At 33.7% G+C, this 15004-nt stretch overlaps 1 protein-coding gene across 3 annotated transcripts in view; it reads right to left on the bottom strand.

The window, feature by feature from the left end:
- PPA2 (inorganic pyrophosphatase 2) overlaps positions 1-15004 on the bottom strand; it is an 84817-nt gene that overhangs the window by 29095 nt on the left and 40718 nt on the right. For all 3 annotated transcript variants that reach the window (XM_079154704.1, XM_079154706.1, XM_079154705.1), the window contains one exon: positions 10142-10268. In XM_079154704.1, the coding sequence (XP_079010830.1) occupies positions 10142-10268 (127 nt within the window). The remainder of the gene's footprint in view (positions 1-10141; positions 10269-15004) is intronic.

Raw genomic sequence — 15004 nt, 5'->3', positions numbered from 1 at the left:
AAATGTTACCACTATTCATTTGTAAAATCTTTCTATTTAATATATTTTCACAAGTATTTTAAGAAAAGTAATAATCCTCTAGTAGTCATTTATTACTTTTGGATTTTATGTGAAAGTTTCTATCATAGATAATTATATCAAGATGAACTAATCTAAGAAAGGAGAATCTGGAAGGAGCTCTTTTATATGATCAAGCCAAATATCAGTTTTTGTTTTGTACGGCCAATTAAGTTCCAGCACTGTATAAACTGAGTTTGATGGAGTAATCTAGAAAGAAGTCCACATTTCCGCTTCTATCAGTTAAGTTTTAGCTTTACCAAAGTATTTCTGCCAACTCTATGTATTGTTATAATCATGTATTTATTGTTACAATTGTGAAATTTAACTACATGTTATATAAGCCAGTGAATTTGTCAATACAAAAAAAGAACTTTTATTTTTGTGAAATTAATTATGAACATTTTGAAAGAATTCAACAAAACTGCTAAAAATATCTGTTGTCAAATTAGACCTCGGTAAGAAAACAGTTAAAGCTAGAGAATAAAAACAAATCTGCAAGAGACACAGACAGACTGCTTTGCAAACGGGGTGGGAAGAGGATTTTAGACAAGAGTGGTCAGGGACAGCGTGTGATAAAACATTTTAGCAATCTTGGACAAAGTGTGGGAGCAACTCGTTCAGGTTTCTGGAAGCAGTGTATTCCAGGGATGAAGACTGTAAATGCAAATATTCTGAGGTAAGAGAGAGCTTTTAATGTTTAAGGACTAGAAAAGTCTGTGGTTATAGCAGAGTGAGAAAGAAAAGTGTGAAGAGATGAGATTAGAGAAGCAGACACAGGCCAGTCATGCAAACTTGCTGGGCCACTCTGGGACACTGGCTTTTACTCTGGGATGGTGCTGGGCAGAGGAGTACTTGTTTTAGACAGAGCTTTCCAACTGCCATGTGCAGAAAGGACCGCACTGAATACAGGAAGCAGGGAAGGAGGAGCTCCAGAGCTCTGAGGAGGGCTACCTGGAGGTCTACACTGGTAAACTCTGAGGAGGCACAGACAAGGGGCGCTGGGTGGAACAGGGATAAATGGTCAGATCAGGGGTATTTTTTAGAAAGCAGAACTGAGAGGAGAGGAACTACCATTGGAAGAAAAAAATTTAAATAATAAACTAGTAAGGATCAGACTTCGTAAGATTCAAAGTATCAAGGAGTGAAAAGAACGAGTCTGTAACATTAACAATTTAAAATCTAGAAAAACTAAAAGCAATCACTAAAATACATATCACCCTAGTTCTTTTTTTTTAAAAAAAGGATCCATAAAAAGTGTCCTAACTTCTGATTAATAATGTGCAGCTGTGATTTACTTTATAAAACAGAGCTGTTTCCAAATTTGAAGTTTAATTAACAAAGATTACAGGGTACTTAAGAGAATTTTTATATTAAAACTATAAAAGAATGTTTTATAAATAATCATAGTTCTACTTAAACCCATCGGAAAAAAAATAAACCCACTGCGAACTTTGGAAATTTCTTTATGAAATACCAGTTAAAAGGCAAAACATAAAAATAATAATGATGTAATATAATAACAGAGAAGTCTTAAAGTTCAATTTGTTTTTTCCAAGTCCAGAGTGCTTGATTTTAATTTATTTTTCTTAACTAATTTAAATTTATATTTCTACAAAAATGAAAACTTAAAAATACCTTAATCAAAACCCACCATTCTATTTCTGTAGATGAGAGAAACATACAGGTTTATTTCTTTAAAAGCAACCTTTATGACATCTTTTTCCTTCACTAGGAATATGGTATATCTTTTATGAAACCAAATGTCCTTTCAGTGTAAATCAATGCACTTGTTTCTAAAATCTAACAGACTGTAACAAATTATAATCTACTAAGCAATCAAACAAAAATAAAACGCCATCAAAAGTATTTTGTAAATTAGAAAGTTTTTTTTTTTTAATCTAAAAATATACTCTTGCACCAGAGGGCAAGCATTTCTAATCACATTTGTTTGCTGAGACTTCAATATTACCCAAATTTCAGAATTATTAAGATAACACTGTTTTTCTCAATAAGCAAATGGTATTGATGTAAATGATTTGAAAAATCAAATTAGTAAGACATATTTTATCAACACAGTCCATGAATATTATATATGAGAGAGAAATCTAAAGTGTGAGATCTATTTAATCTAGAGACTTATTAAAGCACAATTAACTTTAAAAATGATTTATTAAAAATGAAGAAAACTATGGAATTTTAAACATGAAGAAATTAGGACAACGCATTCTATAAGCAGAGTAAATCTAAAGATCAATTATAATTTAAAAAGATTAACTATTGCTTGTCTGCCAAGAGAGAACTACATTTAGTTTCTCTAATTTTTTAAATACAATTAAAAGTTGGATATTAAATTAAGTAAGTAAAAAGAAAAGTCTTATTAAATAAACTTTCTGGTTCAAAAGGAAATCAAGACTAAGAATATGAGGAAAATAATGACAATGAATACACTGAGGAATTTTATAAGAAATAAGGTAAACTAGAAAAAAGAGTTATGGAATCAGCACTATATTCAAATTTCAGTTCTGGTACTCACATATTGTGTCATATTATTTCTTCAAGTCCAAATGGAGTGAGAAGAAAAAACGAAATTGCTGTGATAAAATAATAAAAATCATCTAATAAAAAATAAGAGAATAATTCTTAACAAATAAGAATTGTCATCTTTCCTATCTCCTAAAACCTTACCCAAGAATGCAGCCAAAGTGATACTCAGAGAAAAACTTATAGCCTTACATGCTTTTATCCTTTATAACAAGAAACTCCATATGAACAAATGATTTAGAAAACTATTCCACATATTCACTAAATGTTACTTTGTTTTTAATATGTATAATGCTCTTGAAAAGTCACTGTTTATATTTGTATCAGTGCCTAGCTACAAACACTAAAATAACATATATATAAAAGGTATCTGCGCATATACATACACAGACATATGCAAACATATAATTTTCCATCAATAGCTTAAACTGTGGCATTCCTATACAACAGAACACCATTCAGCAACAAAAGGGAACAAATCACACCGATAGATGGAACAACATGCATGCTCTTCAAAGAATGGAACAGCGAGAAGTCATACAACCAAGACCATGTTTCACACATCAAAATCCTCACTAACAGATCTCTGACACCAGACTCCACTGATAGAAAAATCATTGCAGAGAGACCCGTGTTGGCTAGGGACTCAGGGGAGGAGCAAGGGATTGACTGCACGGGTATGTGGGGATTTGGGGGATACTGGAAATGTTCTGTATTACGACCATGATAGTTGTTAGACAAGTATATATAGTTGTCAAAACTCCTTGAATTATGCACTTAAAATGAGGTGAATCTGTATGTAAATTTAATAAAGCTGTCTAAAATAAAAAAGGGTAAATGAGAAATAATCCCAGCTCTGAAATAATTCACAGACGGGGAGGCATAGAAACAAACAAATCACAAATATGTGAAATCAGACATATCATAGAATCAAATGAAATGATGTGGGAGGGGGCAAAAAAAGGAGTTGGTAGCTAACCATCTTCATCTTCATCTTACAGAGTCAAAAACACTGAGAGATAACATTTAAACTGGTTCTTAAAAGACAAGCAGGTGTTTCCAGGTAGACAAAGGGTATTTCAGGGAGGCAGAAATGCACCAGCAAATCCACTGAGCTGCAGAGAGCCTGGCATATCTGAGAGGGTGGAGAAGCTTGGTGTTTTGAACTTCAGTAAGTAGGGTGAATGCCTAAAAAATAGGTGGTAGGAGATCACCATAAGGTTTTTACCAAGTTAGAAAATGTGGATCTTTCTGGTACACTCATACATTGCTGGTGGGGCTGCAAATTAGTGCAGCCACTCTGGAAAGCAGTGTGGAGATTCCTTAGAAAACTTGGAATGGACCCTCCATTTGACCCAGCTATCCCACTCCTTGGCCTATACCCAAAGGACTTAAAATCAGCATACTACAGAGATACAGCCACATCAATGTTCATAGCTGCTCAATTCACAATAGCCAGACTGTGGAACCAACCTAGATGCCCTTCAATTGATGAGTGGATAAAGAAACTGTGGTATATATATACAATGGAATATTACTCAGCCATAAAGAATGATAAAATTATGGCATTTGCAGGCAAATGGATGAAATTGGAGAATATCATGCTAAGTGAGATAAGCCAATCTCAAAAAGCCAAAGGACGAATGATATCGCTAATAAGTGGAGGATGACACATAATGGGGGGGGAGGGAAGGGTTAGTGTTAGGGTTAGATTTAGGGTTAGGGAGGGGGGCAAGTATGGAGGAAGGAAGTACTGTATAGAGGGTAAAGAGGGGTGAAAGGGGTGGGGAGAAGGGAAAAAATAACAATGAATCAAACAACATTACTCTATGTAAATTTATGATTACACAAATGGTATGCCTTTACGCCATGTACAGAGAAACAACATGTATCCCATTTGTTTACAATAAAAAAAAAAAAAAAGCCTAAAAAAAAATATAAAAAAATAAAAAAAAATAAAAATAAAAAAGAAAATGTGGATCTTTCTGTATAGAGTGGGAGGTCAGAAGGTTTTCTGTTTTCCTTTAAGGTAAGATAAGTTTTCTTTAAAATCAGGTAAGTCTGGTAAACAGTGTGGAGGATAAATTTTAGTGATAGGAGGCTGAAAGCAGAGCAATGTTAACATTGTTTCAATGAAAAAACAAGATACAATAATTAAAGGCAATGGTAAGGACAGAATAGATTTGAAGAATATTTCTGAGGTCAAATTGAGAAGTACTAGTGACACATTGTAGGATCTATCAGACTGAGTTAATTAGAAAGATAACTAATGACACATGACAAGGGTTAAAATGTCGCACATATAAAAAATAAAGTATGTACATATAATGCTAAAGAAACAACTGTAATTGTTAAATATTTTTCAAAATTTCAAATGAGAATAAAGATGATCTCTCTTTAAAATAACTGAAAATGCACATGTATTTTAAAATGGACCTAATATGAAGATACTCTCAGACTTAGCTTAAAATTTTCATTTTTGGTTTATCAATGCATATGTGTTCATTTATTCATCAGTTCTAAAAAAATTATTGAGCATCTATATGATACCAGGCAATGTACAGAATTACCCAGCGAACATTATCAAACTATAAAACTCATGTCTCTGACCTTACCACACATATCCACGAATGTCGGACAGAGATCAGAAAAAAAAAAATTAAAATGCTACTTTTATCTGAATTATTTCCATCAAACTGAAATACAAAGTAAGGAAAGTATATAATCAGTATTTTTTATTTCTAGTTTTAGATAAAAATCAATAACATAAATTTAATACTGTATCTCTGCCTTTGCTGTTCAAAAGAAAAAAAGAAAGCCAGGCATGATGGTGCACACCTGTCATCCCAGCAACTGGGAGGCTGAGGCAGGAGGATCCCAGTTGGAGGTAAGCCTCCATAACTTAACAAGACCCTGCCTCAAATTTAAAAAAAGAAAAAGGAAAAAGGAAAACAGGGCCTCATGCTAACATTTTGTCCAAAGGGGATTAAAAAAGAAAAAATAAATGTGAAAAAGAACTTATAATTCTATGGGATTTTACCAAAGAAAATGATGCCACAATCATTTACACAAAACTCTCTTTCAGGACTCTATGTGCTGCTCTCCCAGAGCTAAACCTGTACAACTAGCTGCTTCTAATCAAAATCCGTGGGAGGCAATAACATGTGTTTTTAATGTCTTCTTATAAATATTCACAAGAAACAACAGTTTCATTCCCCACATTCACTGTATTTTCTACACCACAAATAGAGCTTCCTGCCCAGAGAACTAATTTTCTTAATGGTTTGTGCTTTCAGGATCTCTAAAGATTTTCATGTTTTCCAGACAGTTCTGCACGTAGGCCTGGGAACCTTATCCTCACTGTATTTGTCCTTTCCTCTTCTGTTCTCCTTTTCTGCCAATTCTACTTTTACCAAGTCAAAACTGCAGCAAAAACATACATTAACCTTATGAAAAAAATAATGGAAATTAACACACTTCAAACTAAGTATTACCAAACAAGGTCATTCTACCTATAGGCCCATACTTATTATATTAGTAAACATTCTTAGGAAAGGCTTGGCAGATTTTTCCAACAATAAATATTCATTACGAGTTTATAAGAAATTTCTCATGACCAATAGAATGAAAACTGTGCAAGAACCTTGTACACAGAAGAAATTATAACATTTTTCTGACCTAATTCTGATTTAAAGCATAAAGTGGCTAAAAGCACAGGCTTTGGGTCAGATAGACCTCCATTGAATTTCCAGCTACCATAAAGTACTCAAAAAATGTGCCAATGTCCCCAGAAAATCGATCTCACGTTCCTTTAAATGATATTTCCACAATTTATGCATGTATGGAAATATCACAGTGAATCTCATTAATTTTAATTAATATGTGTTCATAATAAAAAAATTATTTCCTTTAGCACTAACTTTGAAGATAATTTAGGTCTTTCTACTTATAGAGGAAAACAGCCTGAAAATAATGGATTGAAAATACTTCCTACAACAAAAAGTCAGAAGACAGGGAAAACTCCAGGGACCATCCACTGATGAGAGGATTCACCCTGCAACTTCCGAGATGAAGAAACCCAGGTTGAGGGAAGTGATGATTTCTCCTAGGTCAGATAATGAACAAGCCAGGGGCAGGATTTTAGAATTTAAGCCTCCCCATATCTTACCACATCATAGGAACATGACTAAAACCTAAAAAAAAACCTGTTAAGAGGTTAAGGTTCAATAAAGAGGCAAGACACTCCCAGTAATTTACCTCTTAATTATAGTGTATGTAACTGGAACACGTTCCTGTTCTTCAACTGCCTTGTCCCACACCCCATCCCTATGTACTCCTGCCTCTTAAGGCACACCTATTAATGAAATCAAAGGAATAAAGATCAGAAGAGCTACATTTTATTTTTTAAACTGGACCTCTAATTACCATTATCTTACTGATGCCTAATTATTTAAGAGAAAATGGTCAGTATTCCCAGACAGCAGAAATACAACTGACCGTCCCAGTATTTTTCAGAAGAGCAACGTGACGTGCCAATGAAGAGCATGGGCTCTGGATTTGAAAGACTGATGTGTTATTTTAGGCAAGTTATTGGCATCCGCTCCCCTGGTGCCTCGGTTTCCTCATCTAAAAAAAAAAAATGAGACCTGCATGTTCATTGAAATTGTATGAAGATTAAATGGATAATTTCAAAAGAGCCTCTGGCACAGTTCCTAGGCACACACTTCATGCTTCACAAAGCTAGTGCTATTTGGATGACCACAGTCATATGCTACTTCCAAACCTGAGAGGACATTTCACTGTCTTCTAACACGTGCAGGAAAGTAAACCTGAACCCTCTTCCTTCTGCTGTCAAAGGTTAATATGAATATTTCCCCTTAAGATTACTATGCTATTCCCTCTTTTTTCTCCTTTCATAGATGACAGTATTAAATTATGTTCTAGGAGGAAGAAAATCAAATACCATAATTATTTACTTATTCTAAAAAAATAATTGCAAAGGCACTCTAAGTGTTTACTTAGTAAATGAAAATTTAAGTCAAGCAGATTCATTTTCCATATGTTTATTCCTGTCCTGAAAGTCATTAAAAGGAATTACATAGTTTTATTTGACTTTTAAATTACCTTAAATATACGTTGAAATTCAACATATAAGAATTGCATCAAAACCGATAACTTCAGGATTAGTATGACGCTGGTCTTTGAAAAAGTCCTAAATGTTTAATTTAAAATAATTCCTTCAATGGTCATATAACTTATTCATCCAGAAGATACCTACATCAATGTAACTGTTTTGATTTTAATTTTTGTTTCTTAATCTTTTTTTAAAAAAAAACTGTAAAATTACTGTACAGGTAACAGTTCCTGCAGGACAAAAGACAATGGTTTTATTTATTTAAAGACCAGACAAAATAAATCTTCCTTGCTTTGCAAGTTGAAATGATTTCTAGACCTAAATTATCTCCTCATGACATTCCTTCCCCTGACATAAGGTCCTTAGGCATTGCCCAAAGTTCTGAAGAGGTTCAAACATCTGTCTAGTTAATTTCTGAAGCTCTATATTATGGAAGGTAGTTAATTTAACTAAAAGAAAAATGACACAAGCCCCAGCATTTCAATCTTAAAAAATCTGAACCTGGTTATTTCATAACCAAGTGCTATTATCTCTAATGGCCAAGGCATTCTCCAGTAACAATTTAGGTGCTCTGGGAGTCTTATTAACTCTTTCAGGCCATTAAGGTACCATTAAGAGCATTAGGGCCTGGAACCTAATTACAGTGTATTAAATGGTCTCTGTGCTCTCCAAGTGTTAAATGAGCCTGCCAAAGTGACTGATTTTCTATCAGAGAGTACAAGGAGTTTGGTTTCAAATATTATTTTGACTTTTTAAAGATTTTCACAGAGACTATTCCAGTTTCAGAAAGTAAAACATGACGATTACAATATTAGTGCTAATATTACAGAAATACAGTCAGAAACAAGTTTTTACTAATTAAAATATGCTTTCAGATGCTATGGCTAGTTTTAGTTCAGTTATGCTCTAGTTAAAAACTACAAATAATAAAACAGGACATTTCTACCAAAATCTGCACACATTCATTAGGATCAACGAACTTATTTCACCACATCCACGCAAACACATACACACAAAATTAAAAAATTCTGACGCTTCTTTGAAGAGTCACAACTTGTCTATATTAATATTATTTAAAACACACACACACACACACACACATAAAAAAGGATGCAATATCTATAAACTTAACCAGATTTCTTAATTTTTCCATAGAAGAAAAATTTACACTTCCAGGTAGGTATCCTTCTCTGTTTTTAATTTTTCTTCTTACTTATCTACCAAAAATGCCATGGATGACAAATGTTTTAACTTGCAATCTTCTGTACAATTTTTCTATAAAAATTTTTGGAAAATGTACACCATCCAACAATGAAAAAGAAAGAAACAAAAAGGATAGACTCTAATAAGGAGTAGAAGTCACCCAAGAAAGCATGGCAAGAAACCCCATGATAGCTATACAGCAGACTCAGAAGAGTCTGTCCAAATTTGATGATTTAACACATGGTACAACATGAAAACGTTGTACTTAAAGAACATAACTTGAACATTATTAATTCATTTTTTTCTTATTGTACTGGGGATTAAATCCTAGGCCTCATACATGCTAGGTAAGTATTCTACCACTAAGCTATGTACCCAAACATAACAAATTCTGACAATGTAGAACAAGTTGGTGCAGCTGAGAGAAGGTGGGTCATAAGGGGCAGAGAAGAAAAAATACATCTCTCTAGTCAGTTTCTTAAGTTCTATATTATAGAAGCTAGTTAATTTAACCAACAAAAAAATATACATATGAAATCTCAGTGTCCTAAGTTCTAAACTGCAAAAATCAAGAGTACTGTTTACAGTCACTGAAGCAATAAATATAGTTGGAAGTGTAATATTTAAGAGTTACTAGGATAATAGAAGAAATAGGATAATACAATTGAGAAATGTTTAAGAGGTTAAATTCCATGTCTTTTCAAAGTAGCAACTAGAATCAATAAAGACAATATACAAAAAAAGGGGGGGCAAAAGAAAATATATGGATTAAGAAATAAGTGGTATAAACACACTGTTTACAGAATAGAAGCAAACACTCAAAAGAACTATGAACATATGGAGAGAAAGAAGAAGTAAGATGGAGTAGGAGACAGGAAGAAGGGAGAGAAGGAAGAGAAGAAAGGAAGAAGGAAGAAGATGAGAGGGAATAAGAGATGGAGAGAACCCTTTCTATGAAGGTAATGTATTTGCTTAGTGCAAAATATCATTTGTATGTCTACATCATTTGCTCTTTTCGACCATTCAGACAAAAACATTTTGAACTGCCCTTTACATTCCACGGGAAGAGAATACAAAACAAAACATGTAACTCCCAAATACATAAATTGTGTTTTACACGAGTCCTAAGAATTCCAATGACATATTAAGTTCTAAGAATTTCAATGACATACTAGTTTGTTCTCTGACAAGTCCCAGACTTACCATGAAACTTTGAAGCTTCAGGATCATTCACATTGATAGCAATTAATTTCCAATCTGTTTCACCTTCATCAATAAGAGCCAAAATTCCAAGGATCTTCACACGAATAACCTCTCCACAAGAAAGAACCTTTAAATAAAAAAGAAACTCAACATTTGCAAGACTTTGGACAATTTATCCATATATTGGAAAAACCACAGGAAAGATTAAAAGACTATAGACTAAAATTTAATAATTTTCTACAACTAAAAAGAATGTAAAAATCATTGTACAGCCTATCTTGCAAAGTCCCTTTTAGAACTATGTTATTTCAAAACTTTCACTTTCATCCACGATAGAATTATATATTTAAAAACAAACAAAAACTTGTCCACTGGACAAAATATACAAAAACCACTCTTCTCAGACACTAAATGACAGGCAGTGCAGGATTGTGACCCCAGAGTGAAGTGAATAAACCAAGAGAGACCTGAGGTTGCCTGGTTTCTGCTCAACATACTCTTCAGACCATGGTGCAGGGAAGGGGAACCCAGTAAGGGTATAGGGGTCTCACAAAGACAGCTAAAAACAAAACAAAAACAAAAACAGACAAAAAACAAGGGGAGATGAGTCTGCTAGAATTTGGGGGGCACAGTTCTGGAGATGACAATGACCTTCAGAAATCATAGGGAATCTTCTGAGACATCTGGACTACTAACCTGCTCATGAAGGGGTTGAGACTCCAGGAGGCCAAGCAAAGAATAACTGCCAGAGAACTGTATGAGCAGGGGTTCCAATCGCCCAAGAAAATAGCATTTAGCATGAGCAATATTCGCTAGGTGGCCTAGAAGAGGCAAGTCTTAATGATAGAGCTAAACTAGCCCCCTAGTAATGTTTACTCTAGACCTGCCCTAAAAAAGTTGCTATATTTTTTTAAATGCCCAGAAACAATCAAAATGGTCCACAAGCAAACCACCTGCCAAAACAAATATTCTTTAAAGACAGACGAAATCTATTCAACAACAGTCACAACATCCAAAATTCTGTCTATGATTAGGAAAACATAAGTCCTAAACAGGGAAAAAAAAAAAAAAATCACCTGACAGAATGAATCCAGACATGACAGATGATAGAATCAAACAGAAACTTTAGAGCTGAAAAAAATGCATAATCTAAAATGAAAAATACTCTAGAAGAGTTTAACAACAAAATAAACATGATAAAAAGAGGAAATTATAAGGTGTGGGAATAGAAACTTTCCAATGTGAAGCCCAAGGACAAAAAGGCTAAGAAGAAATTAATTGTCTCAATGGCCTATGGATCAACATCAAGCATTATCCTTTATGTATAACTGGACTCCTAAAATGAGAAAGCAGAAAAATATTTGAAGAAAAATGTCCCAGAAGTCCCCCCAATTGGTGAAAAGTATAAATCTACAAGAGTAGAAAAGCACTAAAAAAAAAAAAAAAAACAACAAAAGTGCCCTACAATAAACAAAAACAACCTAAACCAAAATAAACAAAAACCCAAAGAAAACTAAAGCACATAATAATCAAATTGCTAAAGACCAGTGACAGAATAAATATTACAGGCTGATGGATGGGGGAAGATTTATAATAAGGGTATCAAAATAGGTTGACATTTGATTTCCCTTTGGAAGTAATGTAAGTCCTAAGACAAAGGAATACAGTGTGTAAAATTCTGAAAACACTACCAATCTAGAATGCCTGGGGTCAGAGAGATTTTGCAAAGGGCCAAGAGGTATCTTTCTGAAGTGATGGATTTGTTTTATATTTTGACTAGAAGAGGTGAGGTAATGTGGCTGTTTCATCTGTCCAAAGTCATTTCATTTTATACAAGTGAGTACATTTTACTAATTATAAATTATTATTATTATTATTGTTGTTATTACTACTAGTATTACTACCAGGGATTGAATTCAGGGGTGTTCAAGCCACAGGGTCTTGCTAAGTTGCTTAGGTCCTCGAAAAGTTGCTAAGGGTAGCTTTGAACTTGAGATCCTACAGCCTCAGCTTCTTGATCCTCTAGGATTATAGGCATGTACCACTGTGCCTGGCTAAATTATGTATTAATAAAGTTTAATGATGAAAAAATATAACCAAAAAAATATTAGCAACCTGTTACACTCAAAGGGCTAAGATCTCTTATACGTGAAAAGCTATTAAAAATTACTTAGAAAATCACCACCAAAGACTTGGTTGAAAATGTGAAGAAACCATGAAGGCAATTCACAGAAGAAAAATGAAAAGCAGCCTTTAATGGTATAAAGAGATGCTCCAATTCACTCATAATACAACCACCTTTAGGTTTGAATCCATATCCCTACACAGCATTCCCACGGTTCTCACACAACAGGAAGCCTGACATCTGGTTCCTCACCTCCATGTTTTGCTTTCTCAGTTTTGGAGGGACTTTCTCTGGTTGCCAATTCTAAATAACGAAGGGAATATTTTTTAGTATTCTATCAAGAGGAATGAGAAATTGAAATGAAACCTGTGATTTCATTCTACTAACCAAAACAAGCCCAGAAACTGTGGAAATCATGAAGCACAGGTGAGTGTGTTCTTGTTCTATTACCAAGAAAATCTATAGACAAATGAGAATCAAAGACAAATAAGGAGCAGAGTAAAACAAGGAAGAAATGAGAGGAACAAAGTAGTCTATGTCCCCACAGCAATATTTCTCCTCTTAGAAGAGAAATGAAGTTTTTCTTCTTGCTCTTAGAAGAAATGAAGTTCTCTGTACAAGTAAAACTCATTCCCTAATGCTACCTTATCAAGATTCATATGATAATCAATATTTAAGTTGGGAAGTTAAATTATTAAGTTATTAATAATTAAATTATTTTATTAAGCACACAATTAAAAACAATAAAAATAAAATCACTGTGTAAGTAAAATCACAATCCATATATTTTAAAAATATGGCATAAAGAAAGTAGACGATTTAAACCTGTTACTATTTGATGCTGAAATCTAGGTTATTATTTATACATATGGAAAGCAGTATGGAGATTCCTCAGAAAACCTGCAATGGAACTACCATTTGACCCAGCTACCCAGCTATCCCACTCCTCGGTTTATACACAAAGGACTTAAAATCAGCATACTACAGTAACACAGCCACATCAATGTTTACAACAGCTCAATTCACAATGGCTAAACTATGGAACCAACCTAGCTACCCTTCAACAGATGAACAGCCAAAAAAATGTGGGATATATATACATATATTATATATATATATATATGTGTGTGTATATATATATGTATGATGGAATATTACTCAGCTTTAAAGAAGAATGAAATTATGGCATTTGCAGGTAAATGGATGGAGTTGGAGAATAATGTGCTAAGAAAAATAAGCCAAATCCAAAAAACCAAAGGCTGAATGTTTTCTCTGATATGCAGATGCTAATTCACAATAAGGGGGGGGGGGCAGGTGCTAGGGAGGAATAGAGTTACTTTATATTAGGTAGAGAGGAGTGAAGGGAGGGAAAGAGGTATGGGGGGCAGGAAGGATAGTAGAGTGAAACAGACATTATTACCTCATGTACATATATGACTGCATGACTGATGTATGTAAAATTACACTCCATTTATGTATAATTTATCAAAATGTATAAATGCATTCTACTGTTATGCCAACTAATTAGAACAAATTTTTAAAAATAATTTAAAAAAATTAAGATCTCTACTAGGTTCAGATTTTCACACTAAACAAAATATAAACTCATAAACATCATCACATAATATGAACTTGGTTCCTGCTGCTTGAGGGAAAAGTGTCCTGAAAATCCTTTTAAATTGCTTCATAATACCTTTTTTTTATTTTCCCAAACCACATTAATCAACTACTAGTGAAAAGCAAAACATTAAAATGCAGCCTTAAGAAGGTAATGAATAACAATGGAAATTATTAATGTTAAAACAACACTTTTCATAAATGTCTAAAAAATATTTTATAAAACATTTAAACAGAGCAAGATGTGGAAACAGATGTTCCATGTGCTTAAGAAAGTTATTTTGGCCAGGTGTGGTGACACATGCCTATAAATTCAGCTGCTGGGAGGCTGGGGCAGGAGGTTCGTGAGTTTGAAGTCAGTCTCAGCAACTTAGTGAGGCCCTAAGCAACTCAACAAGACTCTGTTTTTAAATAAAATATTAAAAAAGGGCTCAGAATGTGGCTTAGTGGTAAAGCACCCCTAGGTCCAATCCCTGGTACCAAAAATAAACCAAAATAAAACAATAAAGAAAGATATTTCAGTGACTCCCTCAAGTTGCCAGTGCCTGAATTCTTTCTATATCCTTTTACTTTTAAAGGTTTGGTTAGCTATACAATTTCACTGTAAGCTTGAAATTTTGAACACATGCTTCAGAACAAATTTCTTCATGATTCAAAATGCAGCTTTACATTTAGAAACTAAGATATTCAGAAGAAAAATCACTTCTGTGCCCTCAAATTATTTATTTTGAAAAAAAAAAAACCTACGATTTTAAAGTTAAATAAATGCTTTCAGATTTACAAAATGATCCTAAAATCTTGACACAAATCTGCATGAAGCTGTAACTAATTTACAGATTAGTGTGATTACATAAAAAAGGGGGAAATCTCAATTTTAGTGGTAGATACACAGTAATAGCAACCAGACTGTCACACATTTAGCCTCTTTTAAGTACATAAAACAATATCAGGCCTGTGTATAAAAAAGAAAACAATCCCTGTTCTTAAAGGTTTGCAATCTTGTTTGGGAGGCTATACACTCTAGGCTGGGAGAACAATTCAAGAAGGAATACATGTGAGTTTCAATGAGTGGCATCAACACTGTGTGCATCGGTTTTCACCTCTGTGCCCTCCTGTTCCCA

Source organism: Sciurus vulgaris (genome assembly GCF_902686455.1).
Source record: "Sciurus vulgaris genome assembly, chromosome: 9".
Classification (NCBI taxonomy): Eukaryota; Metazoa; Chordata; class Mammalia; order Rodentia; family Sciuridae; genus Sciurus; species Sciurus vulgaris.
This window is presented reverse-complemented; position numbering and strand designations above follow the sequence as displayed.